A 21876-nucleotide genomic window follows, 5' to 3' on the forward strand; every position below is an offset into this window, starting at 1 on the left:
TTAAAACAGTTCAAAGCAGTGATGGTTTTTTCTCTCCTTTGGGAAAGTGAGTGGAGGTATGCACAACCCAAGATGACATACACATCAAAGCAGCCCTTGTGCTCTCACCAGTGCAGGTTGCAGAGGGCCTGGGGACTGAACAATGCCTGCTGACACCCACAGCACTGCTCCAGGCTCAGGCCTCACAGGCCTTCAGTAATTGGAGGGCTGATTTACACTGCAGGTCAGAAGCCCAACACAAGCTCTTTTTCTCTCCCTACTTTCCCAAGAGGCAGGAAGAACACTCCTTTACTGTTGTGAGTGCAAAGCAATCCCCTTTCCCGTTCCTTCCAAGCATAGCCAGTTGCAGTCCCCATAGGGGAAAACAGCAAAACCAAGGGAAGAGCAGAGGGGAGCTGGAGCAGATAAGACTATTCAGAGGAGCACTTGAAGAACAGGAACCCCATCACAGTTTCAAACAACTTAGTATCTCGCTCTGTCCACAAATGACTTTTACATGCTACAGAACAGAAAGTTGTAATAGAGGCCCACAGCTCTTAGCTGTTCTGCATTTAAAACCATCAGCCCCACAGGTACCGTTGCCAAACTACTTATTTGTGATCACTGCCAACAACCTAACTTCTGATTTTATTTTGTAACTCTTACTTGCAGGAGGGGAAACGAACCAGCATCTTATGCCCCACCCCGCAGATCTGGAGGCAGAAGAGTAATTGAGAATGCAACAGAAGGAGGGGATGATGAAATGGATGCAAGAGATGGAGATTTCAATGGAACAAAAGCCAGTGAATGAGCACGCTTTAAAAATTGCACTGCAGCGAGGGCAGGGAGGACCATAGTTAGCACTGTGTAAGTCTGCTCGTAGTGTCAAGGTCACATACACCCACTCCTCTGACAACGATGAAAGCACAACTGCCTTGTCTCCTGTGTATAGACTGATGCTAAAAATACTCCAAAAATCTATTTTATCATGAAGTATATTTGAACAGGTAGGGGGCTTTTAACACTCAGAGTGATTAACTTTGAGAAACTTCCAGAAAGTGAGTTACGGTAGCTCAGATGACTTAAATCCAAGTGAAATATAGTTTACACAGGATTTATGAGACTGTTGCAAGAAAAAAAAAGGCATTGGTTAGTTAATCTTTTCTTAAACTTTCATTTTGTCTTGATTATTCAATTGACACAGGGTTTTTTCCTGGTTAGTACACCCCTGATGCACCATTCACAAGGTGGAAGTGCCTTTTCAATCACTTACTGAAAAATAAAATATCATTTGTTCAAACTAAGTCAGCTGTTACAGTTTTATATGCACCATGGATGTGCTTACACACTAATAAAAGGCTATCAAAACTATTCCAGTATCCTTGTGTAGAGGTCTCACCTGGGTGCAATACAGCATGCTTGAAGGGAACAGGGGCTGCAGCAGGGCTTCTTCAGAACTCAGATGCTTTTCTGAGAAGGTCATCTGTAACCATTGCAACAAAAACCTGATTTTCTCCTAAGCAACTGATTTTGAAGGAATAATAAAAAAGAAACAACTACATACACTGAGACAGACATAGACTGACATGAAGTGCTTGGGAAAGCTCTGGTGCTGAGGTGCCCTAGGATGCATCCAAGGACTGAGGTATGATACAAGACCTGCAGGACACTTACAGCATTCTGAAGCAGCAACTGCAAAGCAGGCAGTATCTGATTCTAGACATCTAAATCCACCCTCAAATTCTATGTGTGGAAGGATATTTCCAACTAAAGCAGGCTGAAAACAATCAAACAGCAGCCCACACTGAATGCAGCAATCCCATCCAACCTACTCTGCATTCAGCATGTGGTTATTTCTTTTTGGAGCACTCCAACAGGACCGCAGCCCACTCCTGGCAACTACCAGGCCCTCCCACAGATCCATGCCACTCCAGTACTGCCAGACAGCAGCTAGCCCTGTGGGCACACTGTGGCAGTAGAGAGCCACACACAGCAAAGACAGGTGCAGAACTGCTCCAAAGCCAGGACAAAGAGCTTACTCTTAGATTGCACAGCAGTGTGACTACACGCAGAGCAAGTCATGCAAAAGTATTCACCTTGACAGCTAATGCAATCATCTTCTATATCTAGGCAATGTTCCAGAAAGCACAGAGATGATGAACTGGAGATACAAGCTAGGCACTATTTAGCCAGCAGAATGGAAGCCCAAAGAACCAACTCTGTTCATGGAAGAGTAAAAGAAGAGTTTAAACAACAATCCATTTAAGTGATTAAGATAGCAATCTACAGAGGAGGGGGGTTAGCAGCAATCAGTTAAGACCTTTTTATTGCTTTGTCAGCCACACAACCCAGCTCTCAAGAGCTAGCTCTTAAACACACAGCTTGCAAACCTGTATGTGTGAGAACAAGGAGATGAAGGAAGTCAGACTTCTTATAGAATGGTCTTAAGTACCAGTGCTTGGAGCAGAACCAGTAAACTGAACATGGGACCCCTTCTAAAAGGAATTACTCAGGAAAACTCACCTACAAATTGGTAGATGTTGGTCTGATGGTTAGAGCACTGTCCTATCACTTGAGAAACTCGGGTTCCAGTCCCTGTTCTGCAAAGCTTGTGACAAAACAGTTAAGAGTTTCTTTAGTAACACCATAGAAAGCATCTTTCTGAAACAGTGGCAGAACTGAAGTTCCTCCCCAACTCAAAAAAAACCCAAAAAACAAACAACAAACTGCAAGCCAACTTGTTCAGTAAGCAAGCAAATTCTGGCAAGATGAAAAAAAAATGCAACTTGTCTTGACTGTTCCCTCCAGGTTACAGTCCACTGAACTGTAGCCCACCTGCCAGCACAACTAACAGAGCAGCCCTGCTACTCATGGGTGAGGGAAGTGTGTCAGCTCCCTGTGAGAGAGGGGAAGACAGAAATCATGTTAAAACAGAGCTCAGGATTTTAAGAGAGCACTGTACAGGCCAGGAGCATCTTTAGCTACACCAGCATTTACATTCCTTAGGGTATGAAACCATAAGAAGAAAGATGAAAGAAAAATCCTTGCATATGATCCAGTACAACAATATCTCTTTCAGCTTTATTGATCAGAAACAGTGGAGCAGCTGGTAGCAAACATCTGCACATAAACCACAGTGACAACTTGCAAAAAAACTCAAAAGGAATCACCAACTAGTGTTCAAAATAATCTTTATTCCACTCCCCAGGTAAGGCAGCTTTGTAGATGGCCTGAATAATGGGAATGATCAGTGGTTATTTCCTATTCCAGACAAATAGATGCATCAGTGGCTGTTTTCACAGCATTTTCTTAAAAACACAAACCAAAAAACATCGTTAAACACCAAAAAATCCAAGGGGAAAAAAAAACAACCAAGCAACCAGACCCATTTATGCATTCCCTTGTAAGGTAAGCTCTCCCCACCCATCCCTGCACCCACAAAAGGCAAAAATTGGTTAGTGATGGTTATTTTTTTAAGTGTAGGCTTCCATAAGGTACATTAATACTGTGAGTGAATCTACTCCATTAGAAAAGCAACCTCAAATGCAGTATTATTCTAAGGAGGTAAAAAATACTTGAAAATAATTCCCTATTTACATAGATTTGTGTAGCATAAAGGACTTCACAGGTTTAAAAAGCATTTTTACATTAGTAACAGATGAAAGCACTTCTCAAAAACAAAACATCCCAAAAGAAAGCCCCAAATCACCAATACTCAAGGCACATCAATAAGGGGAGGTTTGGACAGCAGTAAAATCCATCTGTTATAATGTTAGATCTCAGAACTTAATCAGCTCTTATGCTTCCTACAACAGCCAGACTTTATGGGGCACAACACAGGAAACTAAGAAAAAGATGTCTCTGTGCTAAGCCAGTTCCAAAGTCTCCTAGTTTGCTGATGGCTCTGGCATCTCCAGAGTATTCTAAAGCTTCAGGCATTCCTCACCTGCAACTATGACCTGCTGTTAAGGGCAAGTCATTGCTTACAAAACTGTTCTACCACTACAGAAAGGTTCCTGTGCAGCAAGACTCTGACCAGCAAACATCCCACAAAGAGCTGAGCAGCTTCCCTGCAGAAATACACCTATCTTCACATAAAGCACTCTAATTCAGGGGACTGCAACACTCAAGATCAATGACAGAAAGCCAGCACAACCACAACTTAAGCTGGAACAGCATGATGCTGTATGAAGACCAAAAGCCAAACTCTGAGCAGCTGCAACAGGGAATGCTTCTCTGCTGTAGGTAGAGGGACAATGGCTTTACTGGCAGTGTCAGGAGAGCTCTTTGAAAGTGACTTATTTAGAGCAACTGATGTAGGAAGCAATTCTAAGTCCTGCACTGCTAGACAGCATTGATTTATCACACTGCCCAGAGAAACTGTCCAAGAGGCCAGAGCAGGCAAGGACACAGTAAGCAACTGCCAACTGCAGTTTCTTGCCAACAGCAGTTTCTTGTTCAGCTCTCACCTACCCTGAGACTGCTGCCTGATTGTTCAGTGATATTCCCTTAAAAACTAAAGTGTAAAATACATATTTCATTTCTAACTTTTCCAAAGCCAATCAGGCTTTTCATAGCAGCATCTTGACAACGCTTTGTGAGGGATGGCTCATTGGTCCTGGAACATTTGAAGGCTGTGTCCCAAACTCCAGGCGTCTCATTAACCTGCAAACAGAAACCAGAACATTTCTTGCTCAGTGTCACCATCTTCAGGTTAACTGGTCACTTCCAGAGTACACCACTGAGCTTGAGAGCTCAACAGATGAAAGAACAGCATTCTGAGCATCACCTGAGCCCATTACCTAACTGGGCCGAGCTTCCACTGAAACAAAGGGCTCCGCTTCCCTCCAGGTCGCAAGAAGCTACTTGTGTTGTACAGGTGTCAGAATTGCAGCTCTACAGCTGCAGATGTATAAGCAGCTGCAAGAATATGTAAAGGTATGCCCTTGAGGGTTTCTTGTAGGAGTTTTCATGAGGTTTCTCCCCAGGCTGGGATAATAGTCCCTCCATACAACTTTGGCCATGGGATACAGGACAAGCCAGTATTCCTAGCACAAGGATCTAGCTGTGTAATTAAGCTTGTAACAAACTGTACCTTAAGCACTTAAACTGCAGAGAATCTGAAGAATGTGCAATACAGGGCTGGCTGTTCAGACAAATTCATAAGCTGAGTCAGGTAACTTCCTGTCAGCTGCTCCTTGGAAACACAACCTAGCAACAGTCAAGCATTCAGATTGAGGGAACCCTTTATTTGCCTTTTTTTTTCCCCAGTTCTCCCATAACTAACCATCTTAACTGTGACAAAGGAAGTCCCTCTGTGCTGTAATGTTCCTTGTTCAAGAACATAAAGCATAAAATGAGCAAATTAGCGAGAACTTGTCTGTTGTACTTGGTTTCATTTAAACATTGGGTTTATAATAAAATACACCTATTGCATTTACTTTGAATTTGTGGTTTTCAAACCTGGATTTAATACTACGTAGAACAGTACCAGGCATCAAGTTCTAGCCACGGTCACCAAGACAAGAGCGGAGGCCAGCACTCACCCCGTATCACACAGAGGCTGGTGAGGGCTCAGGCGTGTTTCAAGGACATCTCTGTTCATACTCATGGACACGGTGGCTCTGTTTGGAGACTGGTCATACACAAAGTTTCGGCAAGATGCAAGTTTGGACTCCAAAGCCTAATGTAAACAGGTGAGGCAAGCATCAGATAGCACTGTGGCACACCAGTGTGCCACTAAGACTGCCTGAGTTTGTTTTATTTCCCTTCTTCTAAAGAGAATTGTCTAGTAGAGGAATCTGCTAGACCCCAGAACCACGTGAGCTCTGAATTTCTGCAGAGATGAAGGCAGTGATCTTTCTACAGCTGGATCCCTTTTTCTGTATGGGAGGTTACAAAATTGATGCTGTTCATCAGCAGAAACACATCTTCAGCTTACTAAGGGAGATTTTGACATCTTTCTTACATCCATCTCTCTTCAGATTAATAAATGTTCACCTGTGGTATTTGCTCCCCTAGCCACATAGCAGGCTGTAAGTAGGGCACCTGAGGGGTCCAAACCATAGATATCCTGTTCTCTCACACACACTCCCATCCTCGATCACTCTACCTGTGTTGCTTGTGCCAACACAGCACTGGGGCAGTTAGTGAGAAAAGAGAGGGAAGTCACAGGATAACATTTTAGCATCGGCACTGTCTTAAGTATCAAACTACTGCCTAATCTGACATTAAGCCTTGCTCCAAAGACAACCTTTATCAGAAGCCCTCTAGAGAGCAAGCACCAGTCTGCTTTCTTCTTCACCTTCCACAGGAGCAGATCCTTTCTCAATTTACTTGTGGTGGTTTATCCTTTCTGCACATACACTTCTAGAAATTTGTAGAGGAAGCAGAGCTGGGTCCTCCTCTGGCAGGTGGTCAGAAATACAAAGCCTAGACCAAATTTCAAGGCCCTGCTTAGCTAACCTGGACTCAAGATACTCTTTCCAGTCTCCCCAGAGCAACACCACAAATAGTGCTGGCTGCAGTTTCAGACAGCTCTACCCTTGCCAGAGCATTGGCTAGCAGGCAATCACTTACTCCCACTTTTCGCAGCAAGTCTCCCACAATGTTAAGTGCAGATATTCTTGCAGCAGGTGTGAGAGGAGTGGCACTGTAACTGTCCTCGAGACCTGCAGCACAGATTAAAAAGAGGATATGTCACTCACTGAAAGAAACCAAAACAAACCAAACAAAAAAAATACAAAACAAAACAAAAAAAAAATCTTTACCCCTGGAAGTCAGAAGAGGCTGACAGAGAGACACTTTTCACCTTTGTGTGATATCTCCAGATCTTTCATATCCATGAGGAATATGAAACACTTTCTCCCCAAGACAGCTCAAGTTACGCTATCATAAGCTCAAGTCTCCAGATGTGCTGTGGCTTGGGTTTCTAGAGATCTGTTTTTACCTGCCTATTCTCCATCTCTGTTGCTGTAGTGGGACCACAGGAACATGGTCTCAGAGAGGAACATCATCTCTTATTTTAGTACAGATCTCCAAATGCTCCCACTTTTAGAGAAGCATTCATGTCCTCTGCACAAAACACATACTTGTAGGTTAAGCACACTGAAGCCCACAGTCAAGCTCTGTCAACACTTGGAGCTATTGTGTCACAGGAATACAACAGCACAACTTGCTGCATTTCATGCATACACATTAACAGTTACACACTAAAGTCTAAATCCCTCCACTAAGTTAGCCTAACATCTCTGGGAGAGTTGTCAACTAACAGTACAGCCCCAACAGCTTACCTTGTCCCTCACAATTACTAGTACTACTGATAGTTCAAGTTAAAGGGAAAAGAACAGCCTTTCAGTCAAACTGAATCACAGTTGATTAATTCTGAAACAATCAACTCTGCTCCCTTCTCATTCCTCCTTCTTTCAGAAACTATAACGAAAACAAGACCCAGTAAATAGTATTTCTGTGCTGGTTTTCTGTCAGTCACCTCTCCTAAGTGTCATAGGCGTGTGTCTGTTAATGTTGGGTGTCCGGTGCACGGAGGGAGTCGCAGGCACAGATAAGGATGCTTGAACTGCAGTGTCTGTTCTCTCTGTTTCCAGGGCAGCTCGCTTTGGTGTTTTGGGTTTCTCCTGTTTCTGCTGCACTGCAAGCTCTTGTCGTAGATCTATGAAGGAAGCAACACAAAGCAAGCCTTTGGAGTATGTATGTACCAAGATAAAAACAGGTGAGAATGTTTTGCTCAAAAGACTGTTCCTCTTGTGGAGGTGAAGTTGCATATCCTTGTGAAGATCACTGCAGATCTATGTTCAAAATCTGGACAACCACTAAAGGCTTTTTTAGGATTGGCTCAAGACGTTTTTGTAGTAATTAGTTTAGTTGCTATTACATGGCTTTAATTTTCATACCCTTACACAATGCTCCCTTTGAGGCAGGGAATTAACTCCTTTACAAATGTAGGAAGCCATCAAGACTGAGCTTAAGCACCTTGGTGACATTCCAGATGAATGCCATGTTGAGATCCTCCCTTTGTACCCTTTACTCTTCTACTCTGGTTTCCACATGAAGGAAACCTGAGCTTAGGCCAGGTGGAAACCACATCATTCTCTAGCCAAAGAACAGAGTACTTTGATCCCACAGCCTCACTGTATCTTATGGAAACCACTCAAGGACACAGAATCTGAGCAGACCTGAAAATAAAAGGTACTTTCTTTTCTCACCCAGCCTTACTGACAGCTATCAAAAAGCTAGCACATGGGGCTATTCAAAGGTAACTAGAAGTCAGTCACAGCCTTCCTGTTTTACTGCACCATTAGCATTACACTGACTCCACTTTTCACAGGCCAGGAAGCAATGAAGCTAATGGTTATTAAAGCTGACCTTCATGGTTACAGAAAGCCAGACCAGCACATGCCCCAGATGGACTGGCTCTTAACCCAAGGCCCTGAAGCATTCTGTGAGCTGCTCTGGAACAAGAACTGTTCAAAGGGAACAGTCTATAAGGTTCCTCATTTACTTCTGTGTTTCGGTTAGCAGATTTTTAAAATGCAAGCTTAAAAGCCAATCTCTTATATGGAGAGACCTGAACAATGATAAGCCAGGAGGGAAGCAAGGCAAAGAGGAATAATTTGTGTCCAACCTCTAGCTTCATCTTTCAGGCGCTGCACAGACTCCAGAAGGTTCTCCTTCTCATCCAGCTCACTCTCCAGAAAAGCATTTCGTTCAATAGCCTGGTTCAAACGCTGCTCAAAATCTTCCAGGGACATTATAGTGGCTCTGAAAAAGAGTGCACAAGATATCACCACCAGACCCTTCAGGTACACAGAGGAACTCCTCTCACCAGAGAAAGGATAACGCTGCATTTTTGCTTGGCTTGCTTCATTTTATTTTGGCTTGTAAGACACAAACGAGCACAGCGGAAAGAGTGGAAAGGAAAGAAAATCAGCACGTTTCTCATCTTCACCTCAATGATCACACCAGTGATCAGTTCAGAATGGCAGTGCTAGCAAGCACAGCATCACAAACAGCATAGTAACAACGAGTTCACAGGACAGAATAGAGATGAGGAAAGAAACTAGAGGAGGCAGGTCACCTTTTTGCTCTTTCCAAGTCATCATTTGCTTGCTCGAGTTCTCGAATGTATTTCTGAAGTTGATCCTTAATAGCTTTTGTCTGTGCCAAGTCATCTTCCAGCGCAGAGATCTGCCGGTATCTTTCTGAATGCTCCATTTCAATCTTTTCCTAATCAAAGGCAAATCAAACAGCACATCAGGGACTTAACAATGCACACTGAGGCACTGTCTGAGCCACTCCAAAAGGTAGAGGAGGATGTTGTGAAGTTGTTTTGAAAACCATCACCTTACATATGGCAAAATGCCAAAGCAGCCAATTCCTTACATACTTCTAAGCTGTCAGCAGACAGGAGCTCTTCCTATCACTCCTTACCAAACAAGAGTGCTAGGGAACAGGTCCTGACCTCCTCAGCACAGGGCCATTCCTTGCTCTCCAAGACTTAACATAACTTTTGAGTCCCAAAAGCTTTAGCAATACACAAGGCAGGATGCAACAGAAGTCATTTCTTTTCAACTCTAGTAAGTCAAGCAGCACACAGGAGCATAAATATCAGTAAGAAAAGGATAGATCCAAGTGTGACACTGTTGCATGCTGCCGTGGTACCAGCAGGATTCTCCACTGCCCCTCTGGTTTTCAGTCCAAAGTAGGTTCAGAGTTCTAGATCGTAACACAGTTCAGGTGCAATTATGTAACATGCTTTGGATGTGAGCCTAAACCAAACTGCCTCCCCTTACAGCATGTACACAAAGGCACATTTAAGAGAGGCACAGGTAGGGATGGAAGCTTCATTCCTCTATCAACTATCTCCCTCCTGCCATTGCTGCTATCTGCACAGTTAGCTCCACATCATGTAAGAGGGAAAGCTTCACAGCATAATGTCTACTGCAATGACTTACACTCTCCCTCCTTACTATCAGAACACTTCAACATGCCAGAGACTTTCTTGAAGCTCCAACATCGCTCTAAGTGGCACTCCTGAAATATTTTTGCTATCCAGAATTTAAGTACAACACTTGGAGTTGCTGAAAACAAATCCACACACTGGAATTTGAAAACCACAGCATGAAGTTCAGATTGACTGCCAATTTGAAGACAGATGTTTTAGTATATGAAATGCATAGACAAGGAAGAGGGAAAGAGATCCCCATTCTGATTTAAGAAATTCTTATTTGATTACAGTGTGGTGATACTGCTAGAATTCCACATCTCTGACACATGGTTACATGCTGAATAGAAGGGCACACAAAATCCAAGAGGCAGATTACTTTCAGCAGGCTTTTCAGGACTCTAAACAAACCTTCCAGAGCATTACCTCCATTTATTTTTAGGGAGTGTGAATTCTGGTTTCTGCAAGGAGAGCAAGCACACACACTAGGCTGGTAAGCTCAAAGACACAAGCTGTGTGGGCTGGCTAAGTTCACTAGCATTGACCTAGATGCAGACACCAACCCTTGATGGGCTCAGTTAACACGGATGCTCAATAGCTTCACAGGCTTAATGCTTTGCTCTTGAAATGATTCAGATAAAAGATCAGAACTGCAAGGTTTGAGTCTTTGTTTTTAGCCAATTGTAACGAAGTATCAGCTGATCTGGCCATCAATGGAGTCTCTGTTCCTTCACCACAGGCTGTCACTGCAGTTTTCAGGCTGCATGAAAAGCCAATTGTCAAAAGGTTCATGCAGAATGTTTTAATAAAGTTATCTACTGTGAAGAATAATTTCAGATTTTCCAAAACATGTCCACCCTCCACTTTTTGTGGTTCTATGTTATTTCTTATTATTTTCATTCTTAACCCCTTCGGCTGGTTGCCCTCTCCTCGCATCCTAGCTCTTCTAGAGAAGGAAAATAATCCACACTCAATTAAATGAGCTGCAGGTTTAGTTAAACTTATGCCTTCTCCCCAAACCCCCAGTTTCCAGGGGTTTATGTGGCTACATGGAAGAGCAGAACAATACTCCATACAACATGCAGAACTGACACAAGCCTCAGAGACTGCGTTATCGAAGTGCTGGGGGGGACCATTGTGTTGGTGCTAGAAGGACAGGACACCTGCCCGCAATGGAAGAGTATTTCCTTAAGACTGTAATTTGGACAAGAGTTTAGACAAGAGGCATTGCAGACCTGGATTCATTCAGTGATTAATCACTTGCATGAATACCTTCATTCCCATTAGCTCATTATTGCATCCAATTGAGTAGAAGTGTAATTAAAGTAATCCCTGCTTCCACAAATATTGGCCTAGCCCTACAAAATACAGCGTCATGTTTCTTGGGTGACTATACCTCACTTTTAAGTAAAAGTCAACAAGATCAAATTTTTAAAAGGCATGCCAATTTCAGTGACCATTTTTCCCCAAATTTAAGAGAACTTACCAGCATTTCCTAAACCTGCCATACAGCACAGGGGGACCAGCAGCATCTTAATGAGACTGAAATGAGCTAGACTCATCACTCCTCATACTTTAGGTAATTTGACTCTGGGCAGAAGTTTCACCTCAATAAATTCATATCCCCCATGCTTTATAATTGTGAAAGTCAATGCTTTTTCAGCTGAATCTTAGTTTGTTTCACAGAATGCTAAGTGGGTGCAAGGAGGATATTCTTCTTCCCAAATTACAGATAAATTCAGAAATGAAACCAAGACTGAAAGTGTTTTATGCCTCTCAGCTCTGTGTTCTCCACTGGCTGCTGCTTCCCAATTTTTTATTCCAGATAAAGTCACAGCTAAAAAGGGTTTTACATTACTGAGTTTTCTGATGTAATGCAAGAACACAGCTGGAATGTTTGTCTTTTGATTGTTCTGCAATACTATCCATGTCTACACAATGCAGACATCCAGAAAGGCATGAATAAAAGCACTATGTAGATGGAGGAAGCAGCTCTGCTATGCTCATGTTTTCTCTCCACTGCAAACAATTTTTTTCCATTTCAGTATCATCCCAACACATGGCCACAGCCTGCAATCAGGGGTTCAGGAACATTGCCCAGGTATCCTGAAAGCTGATACCAGATTGGTATTTCTGCTTTTGGGCAGTTTTCTGTCGAGTTTGTTTGTAATGCAGAAGGTCCCTGCCCAAAGGGCAAGCTGAATCTGCACATGCCCCTTTCATTCCCCTTTGAACTGGGATGTACCATGCATGTGCCACCCACTCTTACTTTGATTGACTCCAGCTCCATTCTCAGACGATTGTTTTCTGACAGGAGGTCTCTGTTTCTGGACTCTGTTTGCTGTAGCTGAGTCTCCAGTTCAGCTTCATACTCTCGACTCCCTTCTTGGAACTCCTGCAGTTCCTCCTGTGTGTTCTCAGCACTAGAAAGCAATTCCATCAAAAGAGTCCACAATAATCAACAAAGAAAAAAATCTCTAGGGTGCTTGAGATAAAAAAAATACAGCCTTTTTAACACAGGAGGCTTTATGTCCTTCTCCACCATACATATTCAACTGGAAGAAAGGGCCATATGCAAATGTTTCACTCTCAAGCACAGAAAGCCACCCCATAGCAAACTGACAAACAAGTTCAAAAAGCCCAAATAAATAGAGAAATGTCAAAGATTGCTTTCACACTACAGGTATTGAGGACATGTGGAGTATGCATATTGTCCCCTTCCATCTGCATTTAATCTGTTATTCAATTATTTACTCAGAACTACCAAAAACCATTTTCAATCAGCAATAAAGAGTGAGCAAAAGAGAAAAAAATGGAAGTTATTCTTAATCAATTCTCCTGAAATAATCCTCCAGCAAGTCAAACTAACAGCACTAACAGGTCTGAACAGCTAAAGAAGGACCCACTAATATCAGCATCCAAAGAGTTTGGGGTTTTTTTTCACCCTTTACTGCATTTAGATCCATGTGCTGAGCTAAAGGGAAGAGCAAACAATGTCTATTCACAGCCATGAATCCCTTTCCACCTACATGTTGTCAAACCATTCTTGATCTACAGAGATACAAAAGAGTGAGCAGCAGCATTTCTCTTTCTGCAGTGGCCCAGATTATCCACCTCCAACAAGGTTTTACTGTAAATTATGTTGCTCTCGCTGCCAAGAAACACAGGCAGAGACAATTTCAGCACACACAGTCCTACTCAAACCAGAGCAGGGCTAGAGCAGCAGAGACTCACTACACAAAAAAGCATCAAGGACTCTGGGCTGTTGTAGCTCAGCAGAAGCATTGCTACTGCTACCACTCAAGACAGATGAACCACTTTGCAGTGTTGTGCACTCTATTGAACAACTTGAAAAGAATGAAGCCACTGCCTTACTGCTGCTTGTATTTCATAGCCATCTCTTTCCAGTATCTGGCTTCCTCTTCCACTGAGCTGAAATGATGCCCTTCCGAATCTTCCATGATGACTCTTCAAAGCTTAAAACTCTTCTTTCATTTTTTCACCCCTGGAAAATTAAAGGATCAAGCATAAGAACTACTGCACTGAGCTACCTCAGTACTTCTTGCTGCAGAGCAGTGCACCTCTCCTCCCAGGAAGTCACTGGATACCTGGAGACCAAACTAGAGATCAGCCTTGACAGGGCTCTGCCAGATACACCATAAACATTAAAGAATCCCTACTGGTCCCTTTCCCCAGTTCCCTAAGGGCTGCTCCATGTCTATACTAAAACCCCAGCAGGGAGAACCTTCCCCACCCTCTGACTAGACAGCACAGAGCACCAAGCCTCAAACTTCAGCTGCAGCTGTGCCAACACACACAGAACACAAGTGACAGCAGACATCTCAGGCACAGCTCCATCTCTGAAGACAGTGCAATTAAGGTCAATTTCAACAACTCTTAAGACACTTGAAATTAAAAAGAAACTTCAAAGAGACACAGGCAAAGCACTCTAGAAAGTCTCCTGTGTTACCATTTCCAGGAACACCTAAGCTTTTCAAGGTCGTAACTGCTGGACACATGAAAAATTTCTCCCTAGGTTAACACAGAGCTAGCCAGTTTTAAATCTAAAATATTGCAATCCATTTATGTCTAAAAGCCATAATGTATCTGGGTAACTCAAAGAGCTATGGGGGAAAAGAACTCCAGAAACTTCCAGGGAAGTAAGGATAAAAGCTTCACAGAGGTTTTAGTGCGATACCACCTGGCTGAACTAGGTATGCAGATGGAAAAAAAAACATTAACTATCCAGACCATCCAACTGTCCCCTGTGCCAGCATAAACTCAGTCACAGAACACAGACCCAAAAGGGAGTGACACATGAAAGAGCCACTCAAGAACCTCAGTTTGGTCACTCCCTCTCAAAGACTTAAGTATCTAGGCACCACAATTAAATAAATGCCATGTGATGTGCATGATGCACTCTACTAAACAGGTCACTAGCCAATAGAAGGTTATCTGAGTTAGTCTTGACAATGGAGAAACATGAAACCTAATGTTCTGGATAACCTGACTATGACCAATCCCAGCCAAAGATTCCACATAGAAATTAGGAGTTGAATAGAAACATAGACAGGTCAAGAACACTAAATACAGGTGAATAATTGACACAACAGCAATTGTCAGAAAAGATTATTACTAAAATCTAATGATTGAGTAAACAGTTTTTCTGTAAAGCTTCAGTTCCAGATCTATTGAGCAAGACATTTTATTTCTTCAGGGTTACCACTAGGAGGAGGAGAAACAGCCAAAGCCTTCAAAAAACATTTATCTATCAGTCTTGCTACCTTCTCTTCTTATGATACAATACTCAGGAGCAGACCTTCTGTGCAGCAAATGTGTATCCACTGCACATCTAGTGAACTCAATGGAGACAAATATTCAGTACTTATGTCAAGACTTTCCTCTCCAGAAAATCACCTGGTTTAAACAGAATGAACAGCCATCTATCTAGTAACTCTACTGCAACAAATGTGAGTAATTCTTACCTCTACTACAGACAACACCATCTAGTACTCAAAGCAGTCTGGCAATCTGAAGCCACATTCTTACATACCTAAGTGAAGCTGCACAGTACAAGCCCTTTTCATGGCCTAGGTGACTTTCAGGAGACTGAGCAAAGAGGAAGCATCTGTCACAGCTAAATGGGCTGTGCCCACACACCCCATTGCACAGCATCAGCCACTCTTAGAAATTACGCTATTGTTTGGAAGAGAAGCTGGCAGGTAAGGGAAAACATCACTAAGCTTTAGTTTTTATAGTTCAGTTTCTTGATGCAAAATGTTAATTAGACAAAGTTACATATCTTCCTTCTAACAAATAAACCCACTGTGATGTAGTGACACACTTCCAGCAAGATGCCTCAAGACTGCTGGTCTTTGTGTGGATTTACAGAGGTGCCCACAGGAGAAAAAGAGGAAAAGGAGAGCAAATAAGGAGGAGTGATTTTCCAACTAGAACCCTTGACCATTAGAAAAATAAAATCATTACCAAATATAATTAACATTCTTGACCTCAGATAGTTTATGGCACATCTATTATTTTTAAGCAAACTGAAAGTGCCTTTGATGTTAATGAGCATGCCCTTATGCTCAAGGCAGTATGTCACACACACCAATTCTTGCAGCAAACTTGTGAAGAAAAAAGTTCTCTCTTTTACAGATGAGCAGTAGGAAGAGAGGGTCAGACAAAGTAGTAATACAGGAGCAAGGAAGAATCAAGAAGGACCAGCACCCATTAACATGGTCAAACCACTCTAGAGAACAGCAAGCCAAAGTTTGCTTTAGATGGTAATTTCTCAGCACTCAATTGACAGGAAGGTTCTGTAGTTCAGGAACAGAGATTCTGCCTGGTTTTGCTTCACAAATTGAAATGTATTTCATAAGCATCCAAAAAGGAAATCTTTTGACACCAATATTATAATAAACCCTGTACCTGGGTTCAGTCAATAAAAAAAGTCATATAAAGATGGAGTGCAAGAAACCATATTCCCAAAAGCTTGCAAACAACCCTTCAGAGAGAAAACAGACAGCTCCCACCGGCCTCACAAGCCTAAATGTACTCATATCTGGCTTGCAATTGTTTTCATGCTGCACTTCAGAAGGACTAAAAGAACAAACTAATTTATATTTTTTCAGATGCTATGGTCACATACAAAAGAACTTTCCCTAACCACACCATATAGAGTTGTTAGGGTTGGAAGGATTATCCAGTTCCAACCCCCCTGCCATGGGCAGGGACACCTCACACTAGAGCAGGTTGCCCAGAGCCATATCCAGCCTGGCCTTAAAAACCTCCAGGGATGGGGCCACCACCATCTCTCTGGGCAACCTGTTCCAGGGCCTCACCACCCTCATGGGGAAGAACTTCTTCCTAACATCCAATCTGAACCTACCCATTTCTATTTTTGCTCCACCCCCCCTAGTCCTATTACTCCCTGACACCCTAAAAAGTCCCTCCCCAGCTTTCTTGTAGATCTCCTTCAGATACTGGAAGACCACAATCAGGTCTCCTCAGAGCCTTCTCTTCTCCAGACTGAACAGCCTCAACTCCCTGTCTGTCCTCATAGGAGAGGAGCTCCAGCCCTCTGTTAATCCTCATAGCCCTCCTCTGGACATGCTCCAGCACCTCCAGATCCTTCCTGTAATAAGGGCTCCAGACCCAGATGCAGTACTCCAGGTGGGGTCTAGAGTAGAGGGGAAGAATTACCTCTCTCAACCTGCTGGCTATGCTTCTCTTGATGCAGCCCAGGATGTGATTTGCTTTCTGGGGCGCAAGCACACACTGGTGGTTCATGTTGAGCTTCTCAACCACCAGCACCCCCAGGTCCTTTTCATCAGGGCTGCTCTCAAGACAGTTGCTGCCCAGCCTATATTGATGCCTGGAATTGCCTCAACCCAGATGCAGGACCCTGCACTTGGTCTTGTTGAACCTCATGATGTTGTCATGGGTCCACCTCTCCAGCCTGTCAAGGTCCCTCTGGATGGCCTCCCTTCCTTCCAGCATGTCTGCTGCACCACACAGCTTGGTGTCGTCAGCAAACTTGCTGAGGGCGCACTCAATGCCACTGTCCATGTCACCAGCAAAGGTGATTTATGATTTATAAGAGTTCCACAGAACCTTGATAACTTGCAGAAGCATAAAGATGCTGTGCCCTTCAATTTCTAAGTACGTCCTTGTGAAGATGAGAGTATGGACCCACTCAGGATGTTATCCATTAAGAGTACACTGTTTCAGGGTTACTATTACTTTGCAGTACTTAAGAGTGTTAAACTACAAACACATGGAAGGACTGTAGACCTGTACTTATTCAACAGACATGTCAACATGGCTGAGGTTGTTTCACTACTGGCCCATGCCATAGGCACATCTTTTTGTCCGCAACACAAAAGGAAGACCTACTGAGTTTCCTGCATCTATTCACTACATCATAGCTCACAAAGATTTTCCAATTTAAAGATGCAAGATACAAACTTAAACTGAAAATTCCAGATTACTACTTTATCTAAAGTAGTAAAGCTTTTTTCTTTTCCTTCAATAAAAACAACAACACCACCCCCCCACCAAAACCCCTCACATAGATCTTTCTAAACTGCTGGTAGACCAGGTAGGATTTTGACTTTTGTTTTTTCCCCCCGCTGTCTTCTTCCCTTGATTTTTATCAGCTTGGAGAAAGCATGCAAAAATCCCCAGAGATTAATTAATTAAACCAATTAGGAACTCTTCATTGTTCAGGCCCACTACAAAACGGAGGAGGGCGAGGCGGGTGAAGAAGATTTTGGCAATGTTTTGTTAAACACCAACAAATGTGAACACACAAAAGAAAAAACAAGGAGAGAAAGTCATGGTGTATAATAGGCACACACTGGCTGCACCTTATTTGTTTTCACACACATGCCAGAAGAAACATTTGGCCAGACTACTTCCCTGCAAGCACCACAAAGTGCTGGTCACGGACATTACAAAACCTCTACATCATACAGGAAGTGTTTGTGGGTGGGGAACGTACTTCTGCAAGGAGGAAAATACCTCAGCATAAAAATTGCAGTTAACAATTCCATACAAATGAGAGCACAAATACAAAATTCTTCAGAAAAACAAAACAAAACCAAGTCTACAAAAAGGACACACACAGGAATATTGAAAGAAGTTCTTCCATTTGGCAGTCAGAGTCTGAGATCATCAGATTCACCAGGACCTCCACTTAGCTTGTTTCAGTCCTAGAATAAAAGACTCCAAATAACCCCGCATACTAAACACTTTAAGAAGAAAAAAAAAGAAAAAACAACGAAAAAACCCACACCAACCAAAACCTAAAGAAATATTTTGGCTTGGTGAACAATGTTGGCCTATCCTTGTAGCAATGCCTGATGGTCTGAGCCAGAGAAATTCATCTTGTAATAAAAAAAGAGCAGAATAGTATCGTAAATCCTACTGAATAATCCATGGCACAGATAATGAAGCTTCTATTAGACATTTTTTCTTAATCGAAAACCAAAACAAAACCCTGCTTTACTCATGAAAAGTAGCCTTCTTATCCTATGAAAACAGTCCCTTAGGAAGTGCCTTCCTGTAACGTAAGGGTGTATTTTCTTTCGTTTAAGCGATACAAATCAACACAAAAGAGAAAGAAAAGGAAAAGGTCACGGGAGTGCCTGGATTACTACAGAATCCCACAGCCAACACTTAAAAATTAGGTAGCTACTCAGCGTCTTCTCTACCAAAAAGCTCAATCCAGCAAAGCCCACATTTTTCCAGATACCACTCTGGCTCCAATACTTTGAATCTCCAATAATTCCTAGAGGAAACTCCGCAATTTTCTCTTCAGAGATGCCTGACCTCGATTCTTCCAGCTGCAAGCCGAGGTCAGCTAGGCAGCGATCTGGGGCTTCCCATTCCCATTCGGAACACAAAACCGGGAGGGAGCTAAACCAGCAGGCACGGTTCCCACGCTCCGCTCCTCTCCCCTCTTCACCTCTCCCCTCCTCACCAAGCCACCATGAGAGCAACTCCAAAAGTAGAGCCAGGTTCTCAAGGAAGGATGCGGGGAGGAACAGGGGCGGCACACAGGCAGGTTTCCCGCTCCCTCTCCCCTTGCCTCCCCAACCATGCCCCCGTTACCACTGCATGACGAGCTGAGCCACATCGAAACCGTCCGGCCCGGCCACGCGATGCCATGCCATGCCATGCCATGCCATGCCATGCCATGCCATGCCATGCCATGCCATGCCATGCCATGCCATGCCATGCCATGCCATGCCATGCCATGCCCTCCCCTCTCCTCCCCTCCAAGCGGCAAGAGCGCCGCTCGCCCGCCCCACAGCCAGCCCGGCGAGAGCCCCTATCCCTCACCACCACAGCCGCCGCAGGATCGTGGAGCTCCACGCCGGCAGCCACCGCTCCACACAGCCCGACGGATACAGCCGCCCCATTGGCTGCCAATCACGTGCTGCGCGGAGCTCCGCCAATCAGCGTCGCCAGCACGCGCCTGCTGGGCGGTTTGGAAAGTTTCGTTACTTTTTCAAACGGCGCTGGGGGCCGGGCGCTGCGACCCGACCCGGCCTCCACCCGCGGCACCAACAGCTCACCCTCAAGCAGAGGCACGCTGCAACCACGCCGAACCCGTTCCTCATTGTTCTGTGAGGTACAGGGGGCACAAGGCTTCTAGCACGTTAACGGCACAAATCAGAATGTGCTACCGTGATGTAACTTTAAACACATGTTCACAAAGAGGAAAAGCTTTACACCAAGTTGTGGCTTTTCATTCCAAAGGCCTTTTCTAAAGGAGCGAGCGGCACGGCACTGGCCATAACTACTTAATGTCAGCACAGTATTTTTAAACTACAAAGTGCCCTTTTCACAACCAAGGAACACTACAGCCCGTGTCGCAAGGACAAAGCAGCCTATGAAATATTAGACACTTGTACTCATCTACATCTCAGCATGATGACATCATTCCAGAAAACGAGCTGCAAGCATCTGCAGGGGAGTGAGCTGCACACAGACAATGGGGCAGAGCTGCGGCTCAATGCAGCCAATACAGTACATGCCATGCCCTCAGCAAGCAGGATCAGTATGAAGGGGACTGAGGTATGTGGCAGCTTTCTCAAGTGCCCTTGGTGTGTTCCTATGCTACCATGTACACAAACACTCATTAGGCGTGTCTGGCATTTGCTTCCCGAGTCAAAACAAAACCACAAATTACCACACAGGTGTAGATATGCCCCAGCCCACATACATATGGCCCTATGTCATGAAGTATCACTTCACACCCCTGCAGCAGGTTTTACAAACTGCTGGATGACAGACACCCATGCGCAGGGGCCCTGACCCCAGTTCCCTTTACTTCTGTGACACAATACCAGGCCTGGAGCAGAGCCCCATCCTGTATGGACTTAATTGTCAAAACCGGGAATGTGTCTTGATCAAAGATGTTAGAGAAAAAGGCTGGGACTATAACAAAGGGAGTGAAAGCTTTTCTGTATGAATATTCCATTAAAACCAATCTGTCCATTGCTATGATAACTTTAACCAAAAAGGATGAGCAAAACAATTATATTTTCAAGTGAGGTGTTAACTAAAATAACTCTATTTTGAGGTTGGATGTTCAACAGAAGTAAAGAAAGACAAACTATTATACAACCATGAATAGAAAACTAAAGTAGGTATTAGAAAATTGGGTTAATAGCAATTCACAGTTCTGTCATTACTCAAGAATGTTTTTATTATTGGACACGTTGCAGACAATAAACCTCACAGTACCATAGCATGTCCCTGGTAATTAAAAAAAATGCTTGCAAGTTTGGGACAAAGGAAATTTTACTTAAACTCTTTGGACAAATCTTTGAGGACAGTGTGAGTACATAGATGGTATCAAAGGTACCCCTGAGGACTCTTAAGTTCTCAACTTAAAATATTTGTAAAAAAACACAGCAAAAAGGCTCAGATTTCAGAGGAAGCTGTTAGGCTCTCACCCTGTTACAAAACAGCCAGAGCCCGAGGCAGCACCAGAGGCACTACTGTGTACAAGCAATAAATTTTGTTTTGAAGTTACTATAATTACTATCACTGCATTGTCTGCAAGAAGAATCCGAGCCTTTGTCTATTTTAAAATTAGGAGAGGAGAAGCAGCAACGATTGTATGCATTTATTTTTAGTGTCATGCTTAATAATTAATACAGGGCAGATTTCTGTGGTGCTAGGGTTCATGTGCTGGTTATTTCAATCACAATGCCCCACCGATTCTTCCATGAAAGCTAAACGGTCAAAAATGTACAGACTTTGAGTTTTGGCAAGGTGGCAACACCTTATCTTTTAGCAACAATCTTCTTATGGGGAAAAAAAAAAATAGTGCTTTGCTGCAAGAATTAAATGACTCACCACAGAACCACTCACTCAATGGATGGTACAGGAACTGCTAACCAACTGTTATTACAAACTCCAGAACCTTTTCTTCTAATGGATTAGAGAGACCCATTTAAAAAAAAAAAAAAAAGATAAACTTATATATTAGAGTACCATATGGAAATATTGCTACCACTGAAAAACAAGCATTTAACATCACCAGCAAAGTGGTTTGACACTGACACAAAATGACAGAAAGGCTCTATAAAGATACTACGTATTCTCTACAGTCTATGTGTATATAAAACTGGGTTTGCATATGCTTAAGTATGAAACATTCTTACTGCTTATAAAACCTAGTATCTTGAGCTGACAAATGGTTGATGAAACCATCAAATCACAGAACTACTGAATTACTGAGGCTGGAATAGACCTCTAAGATCATCAAGTTCAGCCTGTGACCTAACACCTAAATGCTCATGGCTTGTTAAGCAAAGCAAAACCTAACACCAGTCAAGGCCTTGATTCACAGCAGCATTACACCCTGAGTGAACTGTGGTGGCAGGGGTGACTGGATGCAGGCAAGGAACCCTGTC

General features: G+C 43.3%; 2 protein-coding genes across 2 annotated transcripts in view; one reads left to right on the forward strand and one right to left on the reverse strand.

The window, feature by feature from the left end:
• MYH11 (myosin heavy chain 11) overlaps positions 1 to 1330 on the forward strand; it is a 54240-nt gene extending 52910 nt beyond the window's left edge. The window contains exon 42 of the mRNA XM_054180438.1: positions 652 to 1330. Within this exon, the coding sequence (XP_054036413.1) occupies positions 652 to 790 (139 nt within the window). The 3' untranslated portion in view covers positions 791 to 1330. The remainder of the gene's footprint in view (positions 1 to 651) is intronic.
• Positions 1331 to 3981: 2651 nt separating this feature from the next.
• Positions 3982 to 13438, reverse strand: NDE1 (nudE neurodevelopment protein 1). The gene is made up of 8 exons (XM_009899024.2): positions 13316 to 13438; positions 12210 to 12363; positions 9074 to 9222; positions 8621 to 8757; positions 7469 to 7648; positions 6559 to 6650; positions 5526 to 5662; positions 3982 to 4644 (listed from the first exon to the last, which is right to left on the reverse strand). Exons 1-8 carry the CDS (start codon positions 13399 to 13401, stop codon positions 4551 to 4553), a joined length of 1029 nt encoding a protein of 342 aa, XP_009897326.2. The 5' UTR covers positions 13402 to 13438; the 3' UTR covers positions 3982 to 4550.
• Positions 13439 to 21876: the final 8438 nt, after the last annotated feature.

This window comes from Dryobates pubescens, chromosome 4 (assembly GCF_014839835.1).
Source record: "Dryobates pubescens isolate bDryPub1 chromosome 4, bDryPub1.pri, whole genome shotgun sequence".
Lineage (NCBI taxonomy): Eukaryota > Metazoa > Chordata > Aves > Piciformes > Picidae > Dryobates > Dryobates pubescens.